Below are 21,385 nucleotides of genomic sequence, written 5' to 3'. Positions count from 1 at the left end.
AAAACACATCAAGACAACAGAAAACTGAAGAAAAAAAACTGAGGGCGCTCAATAACCGCAACCATCTGCAGCTGCTGTCTGCTTCACACACACACACACACACACACACCCAGCCCTCTTACAGAATGCGTGTGATTGACAGTTTTCTGACAGTCTCACACACTCTGGTTCTGATGGAAATAAAGCAACACGGGAAATGGTCTGTTTTTCCAGAACAAACCGCTCCTAGCTGCTGCCTCCTTAGAAGATGACATGAAATCAAAGCTTCTCATATTTGTGACCTTCAGGACCAACCGGAGCATCACCGAGACCTCTGCTCCCACTCAGTCCCTAAAATGGGACAATTTCAGGATTTATTTTCCTCAAAGGTCTGATTTTAATCAGGGCTAAACTGCGCCCTCTGCTGGCCAACTCATAGAAAAGCACCAAAAGCAAATAGAAGAATAACAAAAATGGTTGTTCCAAAAAACGCGAACTCTTTTTATTATAAAATAAAAATCCAACATGTAAATAAAAAGAAAAGGAGGATTTCTGTCCTGGTCAGTCTTTTCTTGTTTTGGGTCTCGGGGCTGAAAACAAAGAGAAGATTGAACCTTAAAAGTAATAAAATATATTTCACACAAAAGGTAAAGTCATGGTTGGTAAAAAGTTGATCTTCAGACAGTTTCAACTGTGAACTCACAGTGTGGAGGTTTAGTCAAAATAAAACCAGGAGACCAGAACTAATTCAGAACCTTCTCAGCTCCTACACCTACTGTCGGAGAACTCCCAGGTTTCTTTCCTGAATTATAGATGTTACATTCTCAGCATTTACAGGTTACATTAACACACATACAGGTTTATATCCCTGGAGGTCAGAGTTCCTGAACCTACAGGTTACTTTTCAGGACCTTTCCCTAAACTCAGACAAAGATGTGCATAAATAAAACAATGTCTAAAATTAGAAATCATGCACATACTAAATAAGGATATAAACATATAAACTGATTAATTAATGAACAAATAGTAAAATAATATACAATAAATAAACGTGAATAAATTGGTAGAATTAAAACTGAAACAAAATCTCTAGAAAGATAAAAAGAGTTTGTTTTCTTCACCGTTTGGATTCTCTTGTTTGTAGAAAGTTTTCAGCATCTCAACTGCTTCCTGTGCTCTGTGACCTGCAACACACTAAACACACACAGACACACACACACACACACACAGACACACAGCATCAGAGAAGGAGGAACAGGAGATGACACACACATCCCGTCTCACGGTTCCTCCACATTTTTCACCAGATTTTTCCAGATCCAGCTTTTCAGCAGTTTTCAGTCCTTTATATTCAATTTAAAATATAAAAAAACAAAAGTTCACGATGGAAATATGGCAGACATTTCTACAGCGAAAGGAAGGAAGGAAGGAAACAAAGGATGCCATGTGAAAGGAAAAAAGGAAGGGCACATAAAGGAAAGGACAAGAGGAAGAAAGGAAAGTCGCAAGGTGGGAAAGACATGGCACAAGGAAGAGAGGAAGGGAAGGAAGAAAAGGAAGTAGGGAGATAGGAAGGTTGTTTGTAAGGAAGGAAGATAGGAAGGACACAAAGAAGGAAGGAAAGGAGGACAACATTTAGACAGTGGGGGAGGAAATAAAGTCTGAAATTGCAAATATTTTTCTATACTCTTATTTTCTTTCTTACTTATCCAGGCCTGGAAAATACTGATCTCAAAATCCAGACCTTTCCAGACTGCATATAACCTGTGTGAACATCTGAGAAGACACACACCCTGAACGTCGTCCCGGTGTGACGAAGGTTTGCAGAGGAGATGTCCAGAACTGATCCGCAGCCTCCAAAACGCTCATTCCTGCAGCCGTACACGACCAGCGGGATATCTGAGAGATGGTGAAGGACCAACGACTGACACACACACACACACACACACAGACAGGGCAGGATACTCATAAGGCGCAGGGCTGCAGCACACATGACACACGGCTCCACAGTGACATACAGGACTGTCCGCTCGCACACGCTCCTCACATCCAGGTTGCTATGGCGACACCAGTCCAGAACCTGGTCCAAGGCGACCATCTCAGCGTGACGAGTTGCCTGAAAACATTTCATAGACAGAAGTGAAGTCATAGTGACCCCAGATTCTCCTCCAAAACAGTGGTCTCAGGGAAGAAGAAGAGGAATTTATCTTTCCTCCATAAAATGTTTCCTAAGGAACATTTTTTCCTTCAGGTTTTCCTACGTTTTTTGTCTCGTTAACTTCATTCCTTCCCTTTCCCACCACTTCGTCTCTGTGGACCATCAGACATCCGACCGGAACTTCTCCATTCTCCAGAGCGTCTTTGGCCTGCAGACACAGATTCAACATGCAGGCGTCAGACAGGAGAAGAACAACCACACAGCAGAAAAATATCTCAACAAACAGGGCAGAAAAGAGGATGAAATATTGTCATAATATTAAATGATTTATTTGAACCATTCCTTCGACTAAGCCGGTTGGGATCAGGGTCATTTAACATCATCATGCACTGAGAGGGTGCTGACCAAGAAAGAAGCTCCTGCTCCAGAATCGGCACCTTCAAGCTGAACTGAGACCTGCAGCTGTCCACATGGATGAGCCCAATGTCCTCATGGTCAATGTTTGATGGTCAGACGAGACAAAGATGGAGCCGTTTAGCCACAACGACAAGAAGGATGCATACATGCATGCTCAGTATGAGGGATTGCTTCAAAGTCAATGCCAGTAACTGTCCACTGTCTCTACATGCTCATCCAGGAGGAGTGAATGCTGCAAGTCACTGACTGGATGCAATCTGCTGGGTTTCCTTAGATAGAAAAACTTTTTATCCAATTTGAATAAATAACTGAATCTGACTGCACTGTTCAATGGTTACGATTAATTGAAATGTATGAACCTGACTGTTGTGAAGAACCTTGAGACAAGATGTGTTGTGAATTGGTGCTATAGAAATAAACTGAACTGAATTGAAGGATGTTTGGAGGAGTCAAGGTGAGAACACCTTCTGAACTTCTGTGGTGGCAGAATCATGCTGCGGGACTGACTGAGTGCCAGGGATCCTGGAGCATTGCACAAGGAACTGGTTTTGGACTGGATAACGCAGACTGACATGTGTGAACGATACAGGGAGCTGGCAAGTTTGTTGAATGCATAGATTACCAGTTAACCGGGTCAGTGAGGATTTAGGTACATATGTGCCAGCCAGTGTAGATTAGGAAAGACACTGTAGAAATGTATTTTAGTTTGAAAGTCAGTCCAGTTGTATGATGTCTAATCATTCCTTCCTGGAAAAGTGAAGGGGTCAAAAATGATGACATTCCTGCCCCTGATGAAAGGATGAAAACCTCTGAGCGGAACTATTTTTATTTTCATGTTTAACTAATTACTCCGTACAGGAAAAAAAAAATCCTTATTTAATGATAAAATATCAAATAAACTTAAATATACATGTTGTAACTTTCACTGTTAAATGACTCACCATTTCAAAAGCTCTTCCCATCCACTTCTTCATTTCTTCATCATTTATAGAAAAATCGGCCTCTAACTCAGCTTTACTTCCCTCTTCTGTTGCCATGGTGACTGCCCTGTCTTACGTCACTCTACGGTGACAAGCTGTCCGGTTTTAAACCGCATTTAGGATTATTTTTCTCCTTTTAACCAACAACTCATTGCGCTCAACGGTGACAGACGGGGGACATAATATCTGACGGACCGTATCCATGACGCTCCTTTACGTCATGTCGACGTCTTTACGTAAAGTCTGAACCGGAAACGGTGAAATTGTGTGCAAAATAGAAGCACTGTTCAGAAGCATTAATGAGCAGGTGGTAGCGCCGCAGCAAGAAGGTCCGCGGTTCGAATCCCAGCCTGGGGTCTGTCTGCATGTTCTCTCCTGTACATTTATGGGTTCTCTCTGGGTACTCCAGCTTCCTCCCACAGTCTACGATGCATCTCTGGTTAGTGTCTTTGGATGTGAGTGTGTGCATCCATGGTTGTTTGTCCTGTGTGTCCCTGTGATGGACCCGTCTAATCACTGGTGAAGATAGACATCAGCCCTTAGAAGGAAGTCTAAACTTGTGGGCCAATTTATTACAGGATAATAAAGGTCTGATTTCACAATACCGCTTTGTGTGATTTGTTTTCTGAACTCTAACTGTTTTAGTTTCAAGTAAAAATAGAAATAAGCTAAACATGCTGAAGTCAGAATTACCTGGAAAGTCACAGGTGTCTGAGCAGCTCAGGGTGAACGTGGAGGAGCTTCGTGGAAAATGTGGTGGAAGCCGCAGGAACAAACCGTTGATCTACTCTCTTGATGGTTTATATGCCATTAAAGCTGTGACACATTCAGTGTTGAATTATCTGTCTCTGTGGACAACTATTGTAGCTGAATGCCTGAAGTTTAGAGATAGACATTATTTGTTAGCATCACAACAATTTGTTGTTTTTGTTGCGCTGACTTGCGTGTGACGTCATTTTAAGATCCAAGCTTCGAAGGTAAATCAAAGTTTGTGTGATTTAGGTTAAAAATGCACCACAAATTTCCCGTTGACCTGATTGCGCTTTACTTTGAAATTTCAACCCGGAAGTTGTGTCTGGGTTTTGGTCAGGGTAGCTCTGAACTTTGACAGCTAGCATGCTAGTACCGAGCTGTAGCCCGAAACTGTCTGGCTAACATGTGTGTGAAACAAGCAGCGCAGGTTTAAACTACGAGGAGATTCTGACTTCTAAACTTTCAGCGGCTTGAAAATGTTTTCATCTTTCTGGAATTTTATCAAACGGCACAAGAAAAAATGTCTTTTCTCTGGAGCTGTGGTCGGAGGTGGGTGCTGGCTGAGCCCATGCTAACAGCAGCAGCTACAGGCCAGACTCCGTGTATTTCATCTTTAAAAGGGTTTAGTTTAAGATTATAGGAGAGTAGGTGCAATCAAGATTATGGTGTAAGGAATATCATAACTGTATGTTTAATTCGGCTGAAGAGGTTCGGAACATTTTCATTAGCGTATTTACTAAAAAACATTAATATGATCCAAAAACAGACATGTTGCAGAAAATAACTATTTGTTGCGTGTTAGTAGCTTTTCTGGAGCACAGTTTGTGCTCCATCTGGGTCCCTTCGACACAAAAATCCTTTAAATATTGTACAGCAACACAATTGATCTCAATATACTGATTGATAGCCTGTAAAAGTAATAGCCAGGTTGGTTCAGACTGGGATTACTTTGTGTCATTTGGCAATTATAAATCTGAGCAACCTAAGATCAATTGTGGGGTTCCTCAAGGCTCCATTCTCGGGTTACTTCTTTTCTATATCCAAAATCCTTCTACCATGGTTATTCTGATGACACAACTTTAAAACTCCGTTTCACCACACATGTAAATTATAGTCAATCAATTAGTCCATAATATCAAAGAGTGGAAGAGTCAGAATTTCGACCAACTTGATGGAGAAATGACAGAAGTCAGTGTTTTTGTAATAATTTCACCGCCTCATCTTCCTTCTCTTTAAAACTTTGTTCTGTTTGCTGGTCACCTACCAGGAGTGTACTTTCTCGGTAAATATGCTCAGAAGAAGATCAAGGAGATCCAGGAGAAGGAGGCGACCGAGTACATTGCCCAGGCCAGAAGGCAGTTCCACTTTGAGAGCAACCAGAGAACCTGCAACATGACCGGTAAGAACTTCAGATTGTTTTATTAGAGGAAAGGGTTAGAACATTTCCAGTTTTATGGAGTTAGAGAAGAAAGCTTTCTGAAATCCCAGTTTTCTTGTGTTCCAGTGCTGTCGATGCTTCCTCCACTCAGAGAGGCCATCGTCACTCAGCTCAACTCTGAGAGTCTGACTGCGATGCTGAAAACAAAGTGAGGAGAGTCAACGCAAGCATTCCTGACATTATTAGATCGAACACATCTGCACTTCTGTGCTTCCTATTTAACAGAAATGTGGTGCCATCTACAGTTATTAGATGAAAATATTCTGAACGGTAGTCAGAACAGATTAAGTCAGAATTGTTCTTCCTTCTTCTTTGACAGACCAGCCAACAAGCTGGAAATCTGGGAAGACTTAAAAATCATCAGTAAGAGATTGGAATCTTTCATATTTATACTGAAATACATTGGTTGGTATTTTAACTTGTTTTTTCCTCAGGCTTCACCCGGACCATCGTGGCCGTCTACAGCACCTGCCTGCTGGTTGTTCTTCTCAGAGTGCAGCTCAACATCATCGGGGGATACCTGTACCTGGATAACTCTGTGGGAAAGAGCGTAACGGTGAGGAAGATGAGCTCTGAATTAAAGCACAAACTGCTACCTGGATTATTAGCACTTTAAGCATAAATTCATTCCCAGAGTAACATTTTTGCTTTGAGATGTTTGAGACCAAACAGCAGCTAAGCCTGGAATCTGTCTCATTAATACCTGCAGTAGTTCTGCTGCTTTTTTCCCTTCATTTCCTCAGCATTTCAAATGCTTGTTCTGCTAAAACTAATTCTGCGTTTATTTATCCTCTTCACTCTGACCTGTAGAGATATTAGAGCTTTGGAGGCTAGTGAGGAGGATCTGAGGTGACAGGCAGAGTAAAGTAGGGCACGTTTGGTCTGCTGATAACTAGACTTAAAAAGGTTTAACGAGGTTTCTTCCTGCTTCAGAAAACCAGAGCGGAACAGCCCAGAGATCCAGAATCACACTTCACTTTCCTTCCTTCTTTCCATCTGGCTTCCTCTCTTCCTTTGCCTCCTTCCTCCCTGCCTCAATATAGAAGACCTGCTCATTGTAGAAATATGTGCCATAAATCCAAGGTGAACTTTAGTTTTTTATGTTTTTTAAATTAACGTCGTGGACTGAGAACTCTGGAAGGTTTAGTCTGGAAAAGTCGGTAAACATGTGTAGGAGCACCCTCTGAGATGCCCCAGAGTGAGTCTGGGTTTCCCTTCAGAACCCGTTGCCTCTAAAATCTGGGTCAGGTACTGAACAAAGAGTCCAAACAAAAAAAATCTAAAAGAACTCCAGGAAACCTGGAGAATATTGATGGAGAACAATTTAGAGGATTTAAAAGGAGGCTGTTTGCTTGAAACTCTCCTTGTGTTCCTCAGACTCCTCTGACCCCTCCAGACGTCCAGCAGCAGTACCTGTCCAGTATCCAGCATCTTCTTGGAGATGGTAGAGCTTCACACCCAGCAGGATCACAGTTAAAACTTGCTTGTAGTGTCAGGACACAGAGCTCTCCATGTGTCTCTCCAGGTTTGACAGAGTTGATAACGAGGGTGAAGACGGCAGTGCAGAGCTCCCTGGGGGGGTGAGCTTTTTCATTTCACTTCAGAAGACGTCTCACCTCCTTTTAAAAGGTTGCTGCAGGATATCTCCTCATGGGTTTCCTGTTTGTCTCCAGAGTGTCCCTGAAGCAGAGCTTGTCCCTGCTGGAGTTGGAGCAGCAGCTGAGCTGGATCCGAGCAGAAGTTGAGGTTGATTCGGGCCGGCCGCTGTCCTCCTACATGCTGGCGGATGACGAGAACGCGCTCGCTGACCAGGTGGCTGCAAGCTGAGGACCACGTTCAGCAGCTCTCATTCAGAAATCCCTCTGATATCATAACTCTTCTCACCTGTGCAGGCCTGCGGCTTAACAGAAAACGACGTTGTGACCATCAGACTGTTGAATGAGACCAGAGACATGTTGGACAGGTAAATACGTCCATCTGTCATGCGTCTGTGTAGAGGACAAGTCCTGCAGCTTGAACCGCCTGCTCTGTTTTTGTCTTCAGTCCAGAGTTCAGCCGAGTTCTCAGCACCTGTCTGAACCGGGCTTTCTCTCGTCTTCTGGACAATCTGGCAGAGTTCTTCCGCTTGCCTGTTGGTGACTCCGCCCCCAACTCTGCACCCGACAGGTACCTTTGACCTCCAGACTTTTGCTCTAAATATTAGTTTTTAGTCTTCTTATAATTCTAATATATTTGAATAATAATTATATTATGTAACATGGCCGCTGCCTTTCTGCTATTAAGACGATTGAAACTCATCATATCAGCCCTGATGTCTAACAATCGGATTTTTGCTGCTATGATTTATGACCACAGAGGCGACTGTGGCTCAGTAGGAAGAGTAGTCGTCTTGCAATCAGAAGGTTGTGGGTTCGATTCCAGCTTCCTCCTGCCATAGGTCGATGTGCCCCTGGGCAAGGCACTTAACCTTAAGTTGCGTATCGGTGTATGAATGTGTGAGCGTTAGTGAGTGCGATTGGGTGAATGTGGCTCTAGTGTAAAGCGCTTTGAGACTGGAAAGTTCAGTCCATTTATCGCTCATCTCTGCTCCAAATCAAACAGTCTATGAAACACCTTTATGATGATTGGAAAAGTTATGGGAAACTCTTCCCACCACCATTAGTGTGCACTCTTTCCTCGCCAGAATATTTTTTATTACTTGGGAAAATCCAAAAAGAAATGGAGGAAAAGAAGTTGTAGGGCTGGCCTCCAGGTACGGATGAGACCAGAATCCTTGTCAGAGTTTTCTCGACTGGACTGGAGGCTTCCCAGGTTTCTGCTGCCTGTTACTCTCCGCTCCCTTGCAGCCACATGAGACTTGGCTTTGCTTGTCGGATGCTCTGGACTCTGTCGAGTACCGCTGGATTGCTGCACTCTCACAAGTTGCACCGCTAAACCAGGAGCTTGAGATCACGTAACCGGACCAGGTGTTTGCTGTCAGTCAGCTGTTGCGAAACCTGTACCGTCGTCATCCAGTCGGATTGCCCTTCTTAACACTCGCTCCATCCTTCTCCCTTAATGATCTTTTTACGAGGAAAAAGTTGGATTTTTTGTTTCTCATGGAAACATGGCAGAGGGATGGCGAGTTTATCCAACTAAATGAACTTTGCCCTGCTGGCTGTTCCTACCTGGGAGGTCCCCGTTTAGGACGCCGCGGTGGAGGATTGCTAGATTTTGAGTCACTAATCCTCAGGGTTGGCTCTTCTGACATGTTTTACTGTGTTTTAATTTATCGACCACCTGGATGTTTTTAAAAGATTTTACTAACTTTTTATCTTCCATTATTAAGATGGAAAAAGTTTAAATGTTTGGGGACTTTAACATCCATATTGATGATGCTTCTTCAAGCTCAGCAGCTGAACGTTTGTCAATATCTGATTCTTTTAACTTTGTCCAGCATGTCTTTGGACCTACCTATATAAACTGGATCTTGTTTTTTCTTTAGGTCTGAATATCAACAATGTGTCGGTGGAGGTTGTAGACATAAGCGATCATAGTTGTGTCTCTTTTGACCTTAATATCAGCTCTAAGCAAATATTCTCTAAAATAAAAACTGAAAAGTTGCATAATAACTGAGACTTCTAGTGAGAGTTTATCTGTTATGATTAAAAAGTATCTGATCCCAGATGGAATTGACATAAATACTCTTCCAGCGCTTTAACAAAGAATGCTCCTCCATCTTGGATCAAGTAGAACCTATTAAAACCAGAACTATCTCTCAGAAAAAGGTACGCCACTGGATATATGAGCCAATTTTAAACTTAAGGAGAATGTGCTGCAAAGTTGAGCGATTATGGAAGAAATCTAAACTTGAAGTACACAGGCTTTAGAGATCTAATTTCCTCCTTAAATGAAATTATGAAAAAGGCCAGAGCTGAATATTTTTCTAGACTCATATCAACAAATAAGAGAAAACCCAAAGTTTTGTTTGATACTATTAGAGCTATTGTGTCTCCTGCAGCTGTATCAGTAAATCTGCACTTAAAAGCAGAAAGCAACAAATTTCTTAAATGTTTTTGTTGATAAAAATAAGGAAATAAACTCCAAACTCTCCCCAAAGCCAGCTTGTTGTGCTGTCGAGGCACCACGTAATTATTCTTGATGTACTTTCACACCGTCACATTTGATGATATGGCGGCACTTTTGGATAAAATGAAGCCCTCTTCCAGCCCCTCGGATGTTCTCCCCACCAAGCTTTTTATTAGGGTCTTTGACTAAATTGGTCCTTGGGTTGTAAACTTGTTTAATGTTTCCTTCCTGACTGGAGTCGTCCGCAGCTTTTTTAAACCTGCTATTGTGGAACCAAAGTTTAAAAAACCTAATTTGGATCCAACACTACATAAAAATTATAAGCCAATTTCTAAACTTACTTTTATGTCAAAGCTTATTGAGAAGCCAGTTGCTGTCCAACTTACAACCTACTTGGAAACAAACAACATCTATGACCGTTTCCAATCTAGTTTTCATAAAATGCATTCGACTGAAACAGCACTACTTCAGAATCAGAATCAATCAGCTTTATTGCCAAGTTCGTACATACAAACAAGGAATTTGACTCCGGTACACTTGCTCTACTAACTACTGGTAACTACTTAGAGTTACCAGTGACATTCTGATGTCAGCAGACTCCGGTAAATACACAGTTTTGGTCTTATTAGACTTCTCCTCAGCTTTTGACACAGTTAATCATAATCTCCTGATAAACAGACTGAGGGATGTCTGGGTCTCTTCTAAAGTGGTCCTCATTCAACATATCTGGTTGGACATTTAGTGTGTTAGCAAACCACATTATGTCAGAATCTACTGAACTGCTATGTGGAGTTCCCCTGGGCTCCATGCTGGGACCTATTCTGTTTTTACTTTACATTATTCCCTTAGGTCAGATAATTCAAAAGTTTAATGATGTTTCTTATCATCTTTTTGCCGATGACATTCAGCTGTACTGCTCCTTTAAGCCTACTGAGGCTCACAAACTGTCTTCTTTGATCGGCTGCTTAACAAACATTAAGTAGTGGTTAAACAATAACTACTTACAGCTAAACTCAGAAAAAACAAAGACCCTGATTGTTGCACTGGACAGTGCTATGTCTGACATGAAACAACAATTGGGTAATCTAACACTCTCACAAAAAGAAGCCTCAGGAATTTAGATGTCATTTTTGATCAAGCCCTCTCCTTGGAACATCATTTAAAACAAATTGTAAAGACCGGCTTTTTCCAATTGAGAAACATCTCCAAACTTAGATCTATAGCTTCCCTGATTGAACTAGAGATAATAATACATGCTTTTGTCTCTACACGACTGGATTATTGTAACGGTGTGTTTACTTGTTTTAATCAGAAGGGGTTTGCCCATCTTCAGGTCGTCCAAAACTCTGCTGTGAGATTAATAACTCGCTTAAACAGAAGAACCCATATAAACAGGGGGTTTTAAAGTCGCTGCACTGGCTGCCTATTAGATTGAGATTTCATTATAAAATTCTAGTTTTAACTTTCAGAGCTTTACATGGTGAGGCTCCTTTATACATTTCTGATTTTGATACAAAGATATAACTCCTGTCACAGTTTAAGGTCATCAAATCAAAATCTTTCAATAATTCCTGACCCGTTTCAGAACTCGAGGCGACCGACCGCTCTTTCCAGGCTGTGGAAAGCTCTGCCTACTTCCTTGCTAAAGACATTTTTATATCAAGAATCTTTTAGTTAGACTTGAGCTTATGATATGCATTTATAATTGTACTGTGTTTTATTCTGTGCTGTTTACTGCCTTCTTCTGTTGTGTTAATCTGTTGTGTTAATCTGTTGTGTTAATCTGTTGTGTTAATCTGTTGTGTTAATCTGTTGTGTTAATCTGTTGTGTTAATCTGTTGTGTTAATCTGTTGTGTTAATCTGTTGTGTTAATCTGTTGTGTTAATCTGTTGTGTTAATCTGTTGTGTTAATCTGTTGTGTTAATCTGTTGTGAAGCATTTTGTGACATCCTGTCTGTGAAAACGTGCTATACAAATACATTTGACTTACTTACATTTTGTTTGGGAATAAACATGTTAAATGTGTACAGTCACTGTAAAAAAGAAAGTACACCCTCTTTTTGTATCCGGATCCACGTGTAACCTCAGGGTTGTAAAGGTTGAAGTAGCAGACAGCTGCTGTTGATTAAAAACTGATGACTTAACTGACCATCAGTCTGAGCAGGAAAGCAGGAGTTCAGTCAGTTTGTTGCTCTGGAGCATGAAGTTGTGTGTCAGCACAATGTCAATGTGGACAGACATCAGCAGTGACCTTGAAGGAGCAACCGTTGCACATTGCCAAGAAGGAAGGAGAAGCAACTGTTGCTGCCATGTGAATGATTGTGAAACAATTAGAAGCCAACCGTTTTTCAGTAACTAGCATTGTTCCCCGGTGGAAGGCACTTAGGTAGCTGCCAGTCTTCCTCCAAGCATTTTGGTCCCAAGGTCAGAGTGTTTAATCTTCAGAGAATTGACAAAAAGAACCAAGAGCTGCCAAAGTGTCTCCACAACGATGCAGGACAAGTGAAGCAGAAAACCACTGCTGAGGTTACTGTTGTTGAAGATGGTTCTACAAGCTGTTGCATCTTGGGAAGTGGAGTTTACTTCGAGAGTTATTAAGAGCAAAAAGGGTTCTTTCTGCATGGTTTGCATGTTCTACCTGTGGATGTGCGAGTTCCCTCCAGGTACTCCAGGTTCCTCCCACAGTCCACAAACACAACAGTTAGGTTAACTGGTCTCTCCAAACTGTTTGTTGGTATGACTGGGTGCATGGTTGTTTGTCCGTGTGTCTCTGTGATGGACTGGAGACCTGTGCAGGCTGGAGCCAGCCTCTCGCCCATAGACTGCTGGAGATAAGAACCAGTTTAAATCAAAAAAATATCAATATGATTTAATGAAATAATCCAAGTAATCTCCTCCTTAATTCAATTACTAATTACTTTTGTATTTAGGGATCGGGGTTAAGTGTTTAAATGTTAGCTGGATTTCTTCTCCTGTTCCTTTAAGGTTCTGCAGAGACTTTATGACCAGTTAGTATCTCACATGGAAGAGTTAGTGGAGTTTTTTAATCACTGGGTTTGACTTTGGGAGTAAAACGCAGCTTTTTTGTGTTGCCGGGTGGATTTGAAGGGAACTCTTTGAGATCTTCCTGATGTATGTTTCTGTGTGTTCAGCCTGTCTGCAGTCAGTCTGCCGCTGGCGAAGATCATCCCTATCATCAACGGTCAGATAAACACCATCTGCAGCGAGATTCCCAGCCACTTCGTTCAGGTATGGTCAACCTCCCTCAAACAATGCTGAAGATAAACAGAAGAACCTCCGTCACTCAGATGATCTCCAGAATCTGACCCAGGTCTTTGGGTTCATCATGAGCACGATGTTTATGCAGCTAATTTAGAAGTGAGAACTTTCCCACTCTGTTTCGGCTTCCGATCTGAACCGGATTTGGTTTAGAACAGCATAGTCATGCTACTTTCTTGCAGCCGTTTAGCGGTGATGGAAAACAATCAGACAGCGTCTGCCAACATGTAGGGATCCAAACCTGGTTCTGGATGTTGTGGAGTGGATCTCAGAAGTGTTCACGATAAAAGGAGAACCATGATGAACCTTTTCTAAAATGCTTCTCTGAGCTGGCTGCAGACATGAGCCCAGGCTCAGATAATGTGTTGGATCAGCACCAGTCAGCTTTGACCCGGTGGTGTTTGTATGATCCAGGTTCTAAAGTTCTCCAGATGTTTGACTCTGAGGACATCTGATGTCCACAGATGTTCTGTCAGGTTTAGATCAGGACTCTCATTAAGTTGTTTATTTGGATGGTTTGTTGGACTCTTCTTCACAGATGCCTGAAGGTTTGGAACTGTTCATAAAAGTAACCCCACAGCCTGATGCGGCCACCACCATGTTTCATTGTGGTTCTCTTCTGATGTTGTAGTTTGATGTCTCCAGACCTGAAAACCTTGTCCCAGGAGGGTTAATGAGACTTCTCAGGCCTGGTTTTGTTCTGTCTTCCAGCCCTGCTCCTTGGTCCAGACGTTTTTATATCCAGATTTTAGAATCTGTGCTTCTTTGATTATTTTATGTCTGCCTCTAGTTTCTCCTCATCATCATTAAATCATTTCAATTTCTTCAGACCATTAAACCAGGGTTCTTCTTCATGCCTCAGTCCTCCTTCTGAAAATGAGAGCTGTCTCTTCTGTGATCCCTTTAGGATCTTCTGCTGAACGATCAGGTGAAGGAGTTTGCAGCCAACGTGTACGAGACGTTCAGCACACCCCAGGAGCTGCAGAAATGACCTCAGAGGACGAAGAGGAGGATTCAACAGGAGACCAGGTGATGATGAAGCTGGAAGTCATTCAGGCTGTTGGTCCTTCCTTCATCTCTAGAGCGTCTGTAGCATGAACACTCGGAACGTTTCTGTCCTCAGCTGGAAGAAATGTCAAAGTGAAGCTCAAAGCGGAGGCTGCCGGGGCTGGTGCATCTTGGGAAGTGGGGTCTTTTACATCCCAAGGAAAGTTTTATAGAAACCGAATGAAAAACAGGATCTCGCAGAAGTGAGCGAGCGAGCGACCTCTGAGGCCTGCTCAGAGCTGATCTAGCTTTGATTTAGAGATGTTTGGATGGTTCCTCTGTTTTCGTCCTCAGCTCAGCGACGTGATGATACGTCTCACAGCTTACCGTTGATCATTTTCTGACCTTAAAAATGTGTGTAAGATTGGACTCTTTTGGGAGGTTTTAATGTCATTTTATGGGTTTTTTTGTGCATTAATGCTTCCTGCTGACAGCTCGGACAGTTTTAGACCTCCTGAAGATTTTAAAGATTAAAACAAATATATAAAAACATTTAAATTAAATCTGACAGCCACATTTTACTGCTAAGAATCTTTTCTGTTATAATTAAGCTAAATTAACTGAATAATGTTAGATGTGTTAAAAACGCTTTTTTAATTCTACAGCCTGCAGTTCAAGTCCTGACCAGAAGGTGTCACTCTTCATCATCTGTTCATTTCCTGCCTTCCTTTCAGCTGAAGACCTTCATGCCTTCAGTCCTGTTTCTGTGTGGATGTTAGAGCGATGATTTCTGGGAAAGACGCTTAAGTTCTCCCATAGATCCCAGTTCACCTCCAGCATGGATTCCTCGCCCAGTGACAATCAGATGCAATCAGTGACAGTAGATCCAAAAAGCTGCTTTCATTCCTTAAGGAGAACAGGCTATGACTTTTGAACTTCACTCACCACACCCGGGCCTGATTACTGCCAGACCCGTAGAATCAAGAATATCGCTTTAATAGAAGTAGTCTGACAACATGAAGTAGGCTACAAGATCTAAAAAAGCACCACATAATGGTTCGATCTAAAGAGCTTCAAGAACAGAGGAGAAACAAAGTTTCTGAAATCTGGTTGGAAAATCACTGCAAGAAGTCCTTAACGACTCATCCCAGAGGTCCAGAAGAACCCGGAACAACATCTAATGCTATACAGCCTTTACTGCCTCAGTTAAGGTCAGAGGTCATGGTTCTACAATAAGAAAGAGGCAATTTTGCCCAGTTGGACATTCCAGGAACAATGTCCAACAATCAGTTTGGGACCTTGAGCTGAGCCTTGCTTGAGTTCTGCAGCAGAACAGTGATCCAAAGCACACCAGGTCCACCTCTGAATGGCTCAAAGGGAACGTTTCATAGTGCCCTAGTCAAAGCCCAGGCGTAAATAAATTTCACATGCTACAGAATGACCCTCAACAGGTATGCTTGTAACCCTCCAATGGGCCTGAATTAAATCAATTCAGCAAAGCAGAGTGGGTCACTATTCCTCCATAGAGATGTTAAAGACTCGTTCTCAGTTATCATGAACACTTGATGGCAGCTATCGCTACCAGTTATTAGGTTTAGGGTGTGATTATTTTCTCACACAGAGTCAGGTTTAGTCAGGGTAGTTTTTGTTCCTTAATAAATGAACTTATCATTTGGACGCTGCCTTTTTTATTCACTCTGGTTATTTTGTCTGATATTAACATTTATTTGATGAACTGAAACATTAAATTTGACAAAAAGGAAAAACAAAAATCTGAAAGGGTGTAAATACTTTTTCACAACACTGTAGATGCATCTCAGAGTTTTAAGTTTGTCCGTTCAGTTGGACCAGCTTTACATTTCAATCAAAGTGAGACCTCGCTGCTGCAGGACATCAGGTAGCTTCTCCAACATCTCGGCTCCTCGGTTTGTGAGAATTTAAAGCTTTCTGATGCTTTTTAACCTGAAGCGAATATAAGTTTCTCATCAGATTCCACATGAAACCCATGAAAGGAATGCATGGGTTTCTTTTGTTGTGTCAACAGGGGGCGCTGTGCTGCAGCTAGACGCAGACACTCTTACTGCTAAAACTAGATCCCACCTTCTCTTGGATGAAGATGGGAGAACTTGTCATGACGCAACAGATGGGTTACCGGATCCAAGAAAAGGAAAAAAAGTTCCCAAACAGCAGATCGGGTGTTTTGTAATAGAACCGGCTGAAGGTGTGGAATCATCTGTTTCCATTTTGGCGTTTCCAGAGAAAACGTGAGGGAAAACCTCAGCCTCTCCCACTCAGCTTTAGGAAACGTTTAACTGGATCATTAAACAGATTATTTTCCACTGAAGCAGGATCACTATTCTAATTTCTGTCTGCAGCTTCCTGGAATCCAGAGAATTTCTGCCAGGATTTTCTGAAATTTCTCAAGAGTTTTAATGCTGGAACTAGAACTTGACGTCCAGGCAGAGACGGCTTAACGGCAACGCTTGCCTCATAATTACAGCTGTCATCATTTTAAGCAGGACTCATTCACCAGAAGTTTCTGCGGGTGGAAATTCAACCAAACTGGAAAACAACCATTAAACAAAGCAATCTGGAAAGGTAGATTTAAGGTGGAATTAACACATTTTATCAGATCTAGGTAAACCTCAGAGGAGATCAGTGGAAGTGTTGCACGGTTTAGCTGTCCATGCAAGGCCAGGTTCACGTTCTTGGGTCTTCTACATCGCTTATTTAACCTGGAGCAGAAAGAGACGAGGCGTTTAGATGGATCGTGTTCAGCGTCAGCATCTTTCTTCATTTCAGAAACTCACATCTTATTTAGATTCATTCAACACAGAGTGGAATATTTCAGCCTTTATTTTACTGCAGAAAATTAGAATATTTTCAAAAATGTAAATATTGTAAACTCTTGGTGTCACATCCTAACCAGCTAATTAATTCCTGCAAAGGTTTCCTGAGCCTCTAGTTGGTCTCTCAGTCGGGTCGGCAGGAGACACAATCATGGGGAATACAGCTGACTGGACAGATGTCCAGTAGACAGATGTCCAGAAGACAGTCATGGACATCCTCCACAAGGAGGGGAAGCCACAGAGGGTCATTGCAGATGACCTGGAGGCCTCTATCAAACCAGCCTGGGCTTCATTAACACCTCAGTAGAATCTCAGGCTGATCTCCTCCATGTCACGCCACATCGATGCAGTAATTCATGCAAAAGGAGCCCAGATCAAACACTGAGTGCATAAAAATGGACAGAAGCCTGACATTTCAGTTTAAAATCTCCTTTTTATTGATATGATGTAAATTCCTAGTTTTCAGAGACACTGAAATTTGGGTTTTCATTCTCTGTAAGTCAGAATCATCAGAATTACAAGAAATAAAGACTTGAGATGTTTCTGAAGTTTTTCTTGATATTCTAGTTTTTGTAGCCATCTGTGGGAAAAGGTAGGAGGCCTGAGATAGACTTTTTTTTTTTTAAAGCCTTCTGGAGGTGAGTACACTCGTCAAGCTCTAGAAGATGGTGGGAAAGAGTTCTTTTAGGAGACCCTGGTGAGGCCCAGAAGATTTGGACGTGTTCTACACCATGTTTGATGAAAAATGGTTTCGCCCAACGACTCACCATGATATATTGAGGTGAGAGCTGCTGAAATGTCTCAAAAAAAGCTAATTTAGACCATATTCTTTGTAAAATATCAATGTGACATTGGAGATGAAGAACTTGATCAGTGAGGATCTCCACACCTTCTCTAGAGCTAATTGTCACAATATTCTGGTTGCTTATTTTTATTAATTGGCTTGGTGTCAGATCTTTCTAGGAGTAGAACATCATTCAGGTTGTTGAACCTAACTCAGGTGTTGGTTTTCACAACCTCATTAGTTGTGAAGAAAAGCAGCACTAAACCAGAACCCTGTGGGACTCCATGACTGATGAAGTTGTATGATGATTGGTGGGATGTGCATTTACATAAACCTATTAATGTCTTCTGGAGTAAGAGCAACTGAACGAAACACTAAACCTTCGGTTAGGTGAAACGCTGTGTTCTACGGACCTTATTACCTTAAAGGTTCTACATGAGCGCACCATCATGGTTGGTCTGTAAGAGATGATGGGTTTCAGTCAAACCTTTGAAGGAAGTTACTCCTATATCGATCATTTCCACCAATCACATATCTGAAGATCCTGACCTCCTTGGTACCTTGGAGGAACAGACTGATGGGTGGTTCTGTTCTGTTGAAGTTCTACATTGCCTGTTTGTTTTATTTACACTTTAGTTTCATCATTAGTGTCTTGCTGACCACACAAGCATTAGATCTGTGCTGAATGAAGACAACGCCCCTCTTAGAGCCCAATGTTTGGTAAAGTCATGAAGAAGTGCTGACACTGATGATTGTGACAGATATGACCAAAGTTCAGACTGAGGAGCACCACAAAGACAAAGATCTGTCATCACTTTCATTCTGACTGAAACATTATAGGCAAGAACTGTGTTGATACAAATGTCTGTGGAACCTGACCCAGTCCTTTTTTTCCTGCTTGAGAGTGACTCAACATGACTTCATCTTTTCAACCTGACCTGGTGACACATTACCTTATAAGGGCAGCTGCTGATATCATGACTTTCTCATTTTAAAGATGAAAACACTGAAGCTGGAACTACTGATTTAGAATCAGTGAAATGATAAATGGCTGAACATATTGGGACGTTCTGAGGAGGTGGATATTTGGTTTTGGGGAGCTGCCTTCTAATCCCTGCTCTGAATCAAATCTCCACAATGACACAGCAGTTTCGCTCTGCAGCATCCGACTGGGCACTTAATCAGCAGCTGAGACCGATGTGCTGTTTGCTTAAATGTCCACAGGAGACATGAGCTGTTTCAGCATAGAGGAGAAAACTGTGGCTGACATAAAAGATTAGTCAGTACATGATTAAAAAATATAATAAAAAGTTGCAGAAACATTTTCCGTTACTAAACAAATGAAAATTCTCCTGTCATGGCTTTCATAAGCTTCTCATGTGTTTACTCCCAACACCTGAGGTAAATGGAGGAACATCTGGGTATAAGCAGCATGGGAATGTCCAGATAGCTTACGGTTCAGGAAGGAGACCGGTTCTTTGACCCAGAAGGTATGAATCAACCCCAGAACAAAGACCTTGTGAAGGTGCTGCTGAAGCCCATGTTGGTCCAGGGCCAATATGGGCTGAAAGGTCATTCAGAGAGGAAGAAGCCATCACTCCAAAAGCTACACTTGTTCCTGAGGGCCTTATAAAAGCATTCGATAAAGACTGGAATTTTCTGAGACATGCCCTCTGCTCTGGTGAAGCTGACACAGATGTTTTGGACAAAATGACCCTCGTTACATTTGGAGGAAAAAGGGGAAATCTTCCAAGCCTGAAAACACCATCTCAACTGTGAAGTACAGGGTTGGCAGCATCATACTGCGGGGCTGTTTTACTGCAGGAGAGACTGTTGCACAAACTAGATGGCATAATGAGTAAAGAACAATATGTGAAAATATTAAAACAACATAAAAAGCTCCACGGTGGCAGGGCTTCGGGGGTGGATGAGATCCGCCCTGAGTTCTTCTTGATGTTGTGGGGGTGTCATAGTTGACACGCGTCTTCAACATTGCATGGTGGTCGGAGACAGAGCCTCTGGATTGGCAGACTAGAGTGGTGGTCCCACTTCATAAGAAGGGTGGCTGGAGGGTGTGTACCAACTATAGGGGGATCACACCTATAGTTTAACCTTCAGGTTGGAGGGGAGTTCCTGCCTCAAGTGGAGGAGTTCAAGTATCTCGGGGTCTTGTTCACGAGTGAGGGAAGAATGGAGCGGGAGATCAACAGACGGATCGGTGCAGCTGCCACAGTAACAGGGGCACTGTGCCGGTCCGTTGTGGTGAAGAGAGAGCTGAGCCGAAAAGCAAAGCTCTCAATTTACCGGTCGGTCTACGTTCCTACCCTCACTTATGGCCATGAACTTTGGGTCATGACCGAAAGAACAAGATCCCGGATACAAGCGGCTGAATTGAGCTTCCTCCGTAGGGTGGCCGGGCACTCCCTTAGAGATAGGGTGAGGAGCTCGGCCATCCGGGAGGAGCTCGGAGTAGAGCCGCTGCTCCTCCACATTGAGAGGAGCCAGTTGAGGTGGTTCGGGCATCTATACCGGATGCCTCCTGGACGCCTTCCTCTGGAGGTGTTCCAGGCACGTCCCACCAGGAGGAGGCCCAGGACACGCTGGAGGGACTATGTCTCTCGGCTGGCCTGGGAACGCCTTGGGCTCCACCCGGAGGAGGTGGAGGAGGTGTCTGGGGAGAGGGACGTCTGGGCGTCTCTGCTGAGTCTGCTGCCCCCGCAACCCGGTCCTGGATAAAGCCGAAGACGACAAGTACGAATATTAAAACAACATCTGAAGACGTCAGCCAGAAAGTTAAAGCCTGGACACCAATGGGTCTTCCTGATGGACAATGTCCCTCAGCACACCACCATATACAGAGCGGCTGAAGGACAACAAAGTTCATGTTCTTCAGTGGAGAGCTAGGGGGCCTACAAACCTGACCCAGTTTGTGGTTCCGTCAGGAGAAATGGGCCAAAATTCAAGCAAACTATTCTGAGAAGCTTGTTGAAGAAAACTAAATATCTACGCCAAGTTGGCAGTTTACAGGGTAATTCTTCCAAATACTGAGGAGATGGGTGAAACCGAAGATTCTGGTATTTGCTGTCATACCACAATGTTCTCCGGGATAAACATCTGAACAAAATAGCTTCTGATCACATGGAGATGTGACACGTGTTCACATTTTGAGGCAGCTGGTTGACAAAATGCCACATGAGCAGGGAAACCATGTGCTCTGAAACACTGACTGTGTGATGAGTTCTGCAGCCTCAGGATCCTGTGATCTGCTCCAAACAATTGATTGTTCTGCCAAGGCAGGATGGAACGGGTCACCGGGCCATTCGCAGTGATACAATATTTTCAGGCTTCCCAAAAATAGATTCAGAAGCCCAGCCTGAACATGCTGTGAGGCACAACGGAGTTCATTGTTTTACTTTTTAAGGCTCCTTATTTGCTGAGTAAGCGTGGAATGAGCCAGTTTCTGTCATGTTGAAAACTGAAAAACAAGTTGAGCTGAAATTATCTCCAACCACATGACTGTGTGTCACAGATCTGACCTGAGGTTGTTGTTGAGCCTTTTTGTCTCCACAGCGATGATCTCAGCTCAGTTTGTGGGTTTTAGAGCTGGACTCCTCCTTGTTGAATGCTGCATGATGATCTTCATGAAAGGACCACTGACCCAACAGAAAACGAGCTGTTCTAAACATCCTGCA

General features: G+C 42.7%; 2 protein-coding genes across 8 annotated transcripts; one reads left to right on the top strand and one right to left on the bottom strand.

Moving 5' to 3' along the window:
• Window positions 1-453: 453 nt before the first annotated feature.
• adat2 (adenosine deaminase tRNA specific 2) lies at window positions 454-3,735 on the bottom strand. 2 transcript variants are annotated; one of them, XM_047387376.1, is made up of 7 exons: window positions 3,496-3,735; window positions 2,241-2,345; window positions 1,945-2,095; window positions 1,772-1,878; window positions 1,101-1,173; window positions 683-781; window positions 454-569 (listed from the first exon to the last, which is right to left on the bottom strand). In XM_047387376.1, the coding sequence occupies exons 1-6, from the start codon at window positions 3,589-3,591 to the stop codon at window positions 723-725; spliced, it is 591 nt and encodes a 196-aa protein (XP_047243332.1). In that variant the 5' UTR covers window positions 3,592-3,735; the 3' UTR covers window positions 454-569; window positions 683-722. The 2 variants fall into 2 exon arrangements, with proteins under 2 accessions (XP_047243332.1, XP_047243333.1); XM_047387377.1 differs by lacking the exon at window positions 683-781.
• Window positions 3,736-3,846: 111 nt separating this feature from the next.
• pex3 (peroxisomal biogenesis factor 3) lies at window positions 3,847-17,457 on the top strand. Of its 6 annotated transcripts, none has more exons than XM_047387371.1 (13): window positions 4,606-4,836; window positions 5,555-5,686; window positions 5,792-5,873; window positions 6,045-6,088; window positions 6,160-6,281; window positions 7,103-7,169; window positions 7,251-7,305; window positions 7,399-7,537; window positions 7,618-7,688; window positions 7,769-7,891; window positions 12,947-13,043; window positions 13,981-14,102; window positions 17,009-17,457. In XM_047387371.1, the coding sequence occupies exons 1-12, from the start codon at window positions 4,764-4,766 to the stop codon at window positions 14,062-14,064; spliced, it is 1,089 nt and encodes a 362-aa protein (XP_047243327.1). In that variant the 5' UTR covers window positions 4,606-4,763; the 3' UTR covers window positions 14,065-14,102; window positions 17,009-17,457. The 6 variants fall into 6 exon arrangements, with proteins under 6 accessions (XP_047243330.1, XP_047243329.1, XP_047243327.1 ...); XM_047387370.1 differs by lacking the exon at window positions 17,009-17,457 and adding an exon at window positions 14,795-15,742; XM_047387369.1 differs by lacking the exon at window positions 17,009-17,457 and adding an exon at window positions 14,726-15,742.
• The last annotated feature ends 3,928 nt before the right edge of the window (window positions 17,458-21,385 follow it).

Source organism: Girardinichthys multiradiatus, chromosome 15, assembly GCF_021462225.1.
Source record: "Girardinichthys multiradiatus isolate DD_20200921_A chromosome 15, DD_fGirMul_XY1, whole genome shotgun sequence".
NCBI lineage: Eukaryota > Metazoa > Chordata > Actinopteri > Cyprinodontiformes > Goodeidae > Girardinichthys > Girardinichthys multiradiatus.
Note: the sequence above shows the minus strand (reverse complement) of the source record. Positions and strands in the feature narration are given on the sequence as shown.